The sequence below is a fragment of the Myotis davidii genome, unplaced genomic scaffold, assembly GCF_000327345.1.
Source record: "Myotis davidii unplaced genomic scaffold, ASM32734v1 scaffold1330, whole genome shotgun sequence".
Taxonomy (NCBI): Eukaryota; Metazoa; Chordata; class Mammalia; order Chiroptera; family Vespertilionidae; genus Myotis; species Myotis davidii.
This window is the reverse complement of record NW_006283826.1, coordinates 976,871-984,183: the sequence shown is the minus strand read 5'-3', so window position 1 is coordinate 984,183 and position 7,313 is coordinate 976,871. Positions and strand designations below refer to the sequence as shown.

The 7,313-nt window shown below is 37.8% G+C and overlaps 1 protein-coding gene across 3 annotated transcripts in view; it reads left to right on the top strand.

Moving 5' to 3' along the window:
* MED13L (mediator complex subunit 13-like) overlaps positions 1–7,313 on the top strand; it is a 248,346-nt gene that overhangs the window by 196,981 nt on the left and 44,052 nt on the right. For all 3 annotated transcript variants that reach the window (XM_015567540.1, XM_015567547.1, XM_015567549.1), the window contains 3 exons: positions 271–436; positions 2,690–2,794; positions 6,189–6,920. In XM_015567540.1, coding sequence (XP_015423026.1) covers positions 271–436; positions 2,690–2,794; positions 6,189–6,920 — 1,003 coding nt within the window. The remainder of the gene's footprint in view (positions 1–270; positions 437–2,689; positions 2,795–6,188; positions 6,921–7,313) is intronic.

The window sequence follows — 7,313 nt, the reverse complement described above, 5'->3', positions numbered from 1 at the left end:
CCTCTGTGTGGTTATGCTCATGAGGGAGTGTGAGTATGTGAGTATTGATGTGATTAACTCTTTTAGGGAGAACACAAAGAATCATACAAAATGCCAACAACAACAAAAATCTATACTGTCACAAACTTTACTCATAGCTACAGAGAATGTTATTATTGCAAGGGGGCAGGAGCAAAGTTACATGAATATGAGTCTTAACAATTAAAATGTTTATGTTAAATAAGCTAGCTTTTCAGAAAAATGACATTGCAACTTATCTGTCTTTTTCAGGTGAGAGTGGAGGTGCTCAGAGTGCTGTCAGTCACTTAGGTGCCCAAGATGGGGGGATGATAACTATGCACAGTCCAAAGAGATCGGGGAAGATTCCTTTAAAACTCCACAATCATATGGTCCATCGAGTCTGGAAGGAATGCATCCTCAACAGAACGCAGTCCAAGTATGTTTTTTTGCATTATGTCTGGATTGTGGTTTAGTAACCATCTCTTTGATTACTATACAAAGAGGGTCAGTCATATTACACTGTTGTGTGACAAAGCCTGAGGGGTCATTAGATAGGTATTTCTTTATTTTGAAAATAATAGTATAGATAATTTTTTTTTAATTTTTTATTGATTTCAGAGAGGAAGGGAGAGGGGGAGAGAGATAGAAACATCAATGATGAGAAAGAATCGTCTATCAGCTGCCTCCTGCATGCCCCTAATGGGGATCAAGTCTGCAACCCAGGCATGTGCCCTGACCCTGAATTGAACCATGACCTCCTGGTTCATAGATTGATGCTCGATCACTGAGCCATGCTGGCCAGGCCATAATAGGATAAAAGTTCATGCAAACATGTTAAAATACAGATGATAACTTGATTTTATTATTCAGGAAATTTTTAAGTTCGTGATACCAATTTATGAATGTTTCCTATTTACAGAGAGAAATTACCTTCTTTGCCATGTTTTCTATTTTATATTGACCTTATGTTTTAATTGACAATACATTTCTGAACAGAATTAATGACAATTGGAGGGGTGTTTACCAGCCTCTGTGCTTCTGTTTGTTCACTTGGGGAAATTGTATTCTTTTCTTTCCCCTATCCATCTTTCTTACCTTTCTTCTTTTCTTTCTTTCTTTCTTTCCTCCCTTCTTTTCTGCCCTCCATTTCTTCCTCCCTTAACATATTTTTGGAAAAGAGGAAGAACTGACTATAAGAGATTACTGTTGATTATTTTAATTGCATGAATAATAATGACAATAGTAGTGAATAAATGCTTTTTGACTTATCAGGATTTAGGTAATCATTCTGCTTATTTTCATATCTATTTTGATATGGTTGAGATGTCCACTTTCTTAACAGATGCAAATAAATAAATGAACCTTGATTCTGTGGAATAGAATAAATATGGACATTCTTGCCAGTAACTAAGAACTCCATTCATTTAGAATTCAGTCAGATGTTTCTTAGTGACTACTATGCAGTCTTTATATACAGATTTAAAACTTGTCCTTTGGACCTAGCTTTTAGAAAATTCGATACTATGTATTTATTTCTCAATGAATTGGTTCTAGAATAGGCTGCTGAAGAAGATGTAATAAATAAGCTAAAGTAATTGCCATGAAAAATATGTCACATTCTAGAATTAAAACGTTATCTCTAGTCGTTTAAAAATGATCCTTTCCTTTAGAATAATACTTTCCCTTTTATCTGCAATACCTATCCGTGGTCAGCAAACTGCGGCTCGCGAGCCACCTGCGGCTCTTTGGCCCTTGAGTGTGGCTCTTCCTAAGCCTTAGGAGTACCCTAATTAAGTTAATAACAGTGTACCTACCTATGTAGTTTAAATTTAAAAAATTTGGCTCTCAAAAGAAATTTCAGCCATTGTCATTGTCATTGATATTTGGCTCTGTTGACTAATGAGTTTGCAGACCACTGACCTAGACCATTTCCAAGTTAACATTTTCTTTTTCTTTTCCTTTCATTTACCTTTTTTTCCTTTTTTTATTACCAGTAACCTTTCATCTCCACCAACTCTAACAGACCGTGTCCCCTCTATCAGCAGCATAGAACAAGGTAGCAAGACACCCAGAAAGGCAGGAGAGGGTGGAGAGCAAGAGAATTCCTTGCAGAGCCATCATCAAAACACTTTGCAGTGTCAGCTGTAGCAAAATCAGCAATAAAAAATTTGGCCTACTCTTATTTTCACTGTGTAATAATAAGCATCCCCTTTTTGCTACCAATTGTCAGTGACGTATAGGAAGTATTTTTGTTTCTTGTCTTTTGGTTCACATTCCAGGTATGGAGTGCTGCCCTTAATGCTAGCAAATACAAGAGTTGTAAAGGTGACTTCAGCAATCTAACTGAGGGCATATAATTCACAGATTCTGTGAAAAGATAATTTTTTAAAATTTAGGGTATTTCTGCAAAATTTAGGTGGCTTTTTAAAAAGTTACAATGAATAGTGCCAGATAGTGTTTTAATTGCTATGTGTACTGTCCATTTTAAATGTGCATTAAACTTAAATAGATATATTTTGAATCTTGCTTCTTCTGATGCAAAGAACAAGTAGTAGTCCATCTCCCCACCTTGGATTGCTCTGAACTGTTATCTGCAGGATACCATTACTATGTAAAATGTGTAAATATTTTTAACATTTTTTCCCCCAGAGATTATGTTTACACAGCTCACATTTTTAACCTTTTCTAGGAGGAGCCAAGTGTCAACTCCAACTCTTGAAGAAGAGCCTGCTAACAATCCTGCTACTTGGGATTTTGTGGATCCAACCCAAAGAGTCAGCTGTTCCTGCTCTAGGTGGGTGGAGAAAAGGCAGACAGTTGTCTGACCTGTTCTCTCAGACCCCTTCTTCCCCACTGTTTTGTTTTAAATCTTCGTCTTCCAGTAAGAAAAGAATAGGTCTTTTCTTATATGCAGATGATACTGTTTTATTGTCAGGACTCGAAAAGAGTCCTTTTAGACAACTGGCCCCGATACTCATTTGCTACCACAGATTTCTTAGGGCAGCTGTGTCAAAACTAAAGGCATTTATTTGACAAGACAATCTCTTGCCCTTTAAATGAATTTACTTAACTACTCTTAATTTTAAAGTAGAGATAAATAGTAAACAAGTCAGCTTGAGTTAATAGAATTTGGATTAAATATGCATTCTATAGATAATTTGTTTTGTTGTGGGTGCTGGTGTTTTTTGATGACTAAGGCAGATATTTGTAATAAAACCTGCCCAAGGCTAAGATTGTTGCTCATTCATTTAGATATTAGAATAGGAACCCAAATTGTTTTCTGTAGGAAAATTTTCCACTCCTCCTGGATATTTCCTTGACTTACCACTTTTTGTGGTGGTAAAGAATCTTATTGTCATGAGTTTTCATTAGGGTTCTGATTAAGTGTATGTCAGCCTTAACTGCTCCCCCTACCCACCCCCGCTCACTTGACTATTAGAACCTGCTGTTGATTATTCACTTAGTGAGTAGTTTTGCTTCCAAAGTATATATTTTCACATTTGATATTGCTCCATACTTATAGAAAGTTTAGATGAGAAAAAGTATATTTAGAACATGGCCATTCTTTTCTCTAGTTTAATGGGATTCTTAGTGTGGCATAAATTGAATTGGCTTATTGGCTTTGGGAGGAAGGGGTGTGCTTGTGTGTGTGTGTGTGTGTGTGTGTGTGTGTGTGTGTTCACTTACACAAGAATTTTGACACCTGCCTGAATTCCCCTTAAGTTGATCCCCTTTTATCAAGCTCTGCCCTGTTAGTCAGCTTTCTGTTGAGAGATACTCTAAGTATTAGCCTAATGAAACCCATGATTGATTTTTCAAAGAGGATGTTTTTTAAGAAGTTATTGGCTCATCAAGGGACTTCTCTGTGAGCATGTGAGAAGCTCTAGTCTTAGGATAGGTGTGGTATACCAGTTGAATACTTTTGTCTCTAGACCATTGTGAATTGTGTGACATAAAGTATTTTCCTAACATTGGTTTTTAAACAGCTCATAACCCAGGTTTAGTTCACCTTTAGAAAGTATGGAGGCTGTAAATTTTAGTATATTTAACTTTATTAGTTCCTTCATCTTTTTTTTTTTTTTGCTATTTTCCTTACGCTAGATTTCTTTCACTATAAAAAATAACCCTTTTACTGATTTATATCATATTTTTATTTACTACCTTGAATTATTTTTACCTGAAGTTCAAATAAACAAATAACACGTTTCTTCTTGTCCTCTGAAGTTACTGTTATATTTCCTCACAAAAACCTCAAATACCTAAGGTCTTTCTTAAAGTTATGCATTGCAGCCCATTGATTTCCAAATATTTATTTACAGACCTGGCTTCTCACATGTACTTTAGTCTTTTATTTTTTGGGGGTGCCATTTATATTCTTAATATTGACATGTCTGTTTTCTCCTAAATCAGGTACCCTATTGTCATTTTTATCACAATTTCCCCTTCTTAGTCTAGAAACTTCATCATTTATTTATTTTTCTTTATTTTCTAGATCAGTTTTATCATTGCATTTTATAATGACTTTCTTTGAAATGTGTATTGTAATGTCATTCTACTTTCCTCATTCTTTTAGCCTCCATGTGTTTCAGCACTGTTTGGCCCTGCCTCTGGTTCCTTCCCACCACTGGACCACTCATATAGTTAGCCTTCTGAGGCTGATCTTCCTGTTGCCTGCTTCAGTGAGGTCCCTTTCTGTTCAGAAATTTGCAATATTTGTCTGTTACTTACTGGCATATTCCTAATTCTAACCATTTCACAATGTCGCTGAGTCATTAAATATAATTGAAAAAATATGACTTTATAAGATTATCCACTTTGCAAAAAGCCCTTACTTTGAAGAGGCTACTATAAAATATCTATCAAAGGACTGATGTGGTTAAATGCTCTCTGAGAAAATCCAAATCAAGAAGTTTTAGTAAAAGACTTTCGGTTTTAAAATAAGCACCCTTAGAAGATATCACTGAGATATTCTCAGATGAGACATTCATCTCTTATTGTAGTACTGTGCCCTTGGGACTCAAAACACAGCTTTTACCTTATTGACAATCGCTTTATGGTTAGACGACCTTCTTCAAAGTCAGGATTTTTGTTTTTTTTGGAGGAGCAAAGACTTTGGCAAGAGTGTTTTCAGATTATCTACTGCAGGATTACCAGACCCATTATGGGATGGCCTACTCCTCACTCTGTTTAATGGCCTTATGGGGCAGGGTGGCCATCCTGCTGTCCCACTAAACAGTCCCATTATGCCACACAAATCCGTTTTACTGCCCACTTGGGCATCATTGAGTGCAATGCAGCAGTAATTTAATGCCACCCTGGTGGCCTCAGAGAGTTACTGGAGAGCTTACATTTTTCCCTGAGAGGGATTTATATATTGGGAGGAACTGGCCGACCTGCTATATAACTTGGTTGCACAGATTAAACCTTGCCATCATCTAGGGTTCTTCCTGAGCGTTTTCTCAGCCATATTGCCAGGAAGAGTGTGAGCAGACTTGCTGTTCCTGCCTCAATACTTCATGTGCACTTGGATATGTGTTCACTCACAACAACTTTTTTACTTCTATCTCATTTTAACCTATGTAAGATCCCAAGTTGTCTTTTTCCCTTCTTTCTTAGATAATAGTGTCATATAAGGTTTCAGGTATGTTTAGGCTATTAGGTGTTAGAATTCACCCTTATTATCTTAGTTTCACATTTTGGGAGAGAGTAGCATAGTTATTTTATTCCTGATTTACAACACTACAAGCCATTATAAACCATTCTATATTGGAGTTAGTAAAGTGCTGTGAAATACAAATTAGAAGTTTTCTTTTGCAGATGATCTCAAAACTCTTGACTTTAAGATGGAGTATGAATAGATTATCTGAGACCCTCACCAAATTGGAAAGATTTGGAGATTTTTTTCAAATCAGTAATTTTGTAGGGTTTAGCAGTGTATGAGTTTATGATTCATAATTCCATCTCTTCTTAACTTGTATGTGGTTGATTTATTGCTTTTCATCAGGGTGTTTGCAGTTTTTAGTCATTAAAAATATAATTAACACCTAGAGTCTTTTTTGGTGTATTCGTGCATCTGCTGAGTACGTAACAAGACATAACCTCATGAGAGGCATCTCTTTTGTAACGTCATAGCGATGCAGTCACTCTCATCTGTGTATGTGTTGACATTGTTTTAATTCTCATTTCAGGCATAAACTTCTAAAGCGTTGTGCCGTAGGAATCAACCGACCTCCCACAACATCTCAACCAGGGTTCAGTGCAGGACCATCATCGTCTTCATCTTTACCACCTCCTGCTTCTTCTAAGCACAAAACAACAGAAAGACAGGAAAAGGGAGACAAGTTGCAAAAGAGACCCTTGATACCATTTCACCATAGGCCCTCTGTGGCCGAAGAGTTATGCCTGGAACAGGATACACCAGGGCAGAAGCTAGGGTTGGCAGGGATAGACTCCTCCTTAGAGGTGTCCAGCAGTAGGAAGTATGATAAGCAAATGGCCGTGCCTTCCAGAAACACAAGCAAGCAAATGAATCTGAATCCTATGGATTCACCTCATTCCCCTATTTCCCCTCTGCCACCAACACTCAGCCCTCAGCCGCGAGGTCAGGAAGCGGAGAGTCTGGACCCACCATCGGTCCCTGTGAATCCAGCCCTCTATGGAAATGGACTGGAACTCCAGCAGTTGTCTACTCTGGATGACAGAACTGTCCTCGTAGGCCAAAGACTGCCTCTGATGGCAGAGGTCAGCGAGACAGCCTTATATTGTGGGATTAGGCACTCGAACCCGGAGTCATCAGATAAGTGGTGGCATAGTTTTTGTCTCCCACCCATTGATGATGTTGAGTTCCGGCCCCCAGAGCTTCAGGGTGAGAGGTGTGATGCCAAAATGGAGGTAAACTCAGAGAGCACTGCATTGCAAAGGTAAGGCGACTCTCCGCACTATCCACCTGATCACCCCCTAAATGAGGGCAAAGGCCATAGCACCCATGAATTGGGCTTTCCTCCTCACCTCTCCCTGCAGACTTTCACATCCAAAATGAAAGAGGCTTTGCTTCATCATTTTAGACTCTGCATTTGGAAAATGTTTAAAAGTCAAATGCTTTGTCATTTGTGAGGTTTAACACACATGTCACTATGTAAACATGCTGGCATATAAAGGTCTCATTGTGGCATTTAATGTACTAGCATTACACTTAATGTACTTTGTTTTGGTCCTGCTACTAATCAAAGAATATAGCTTTATGAGACTTTCCTTACTATGGTCAGTACCTTCTTGTTTCTTGACACTTTATAAAAAATCCTCACTCAAGGATA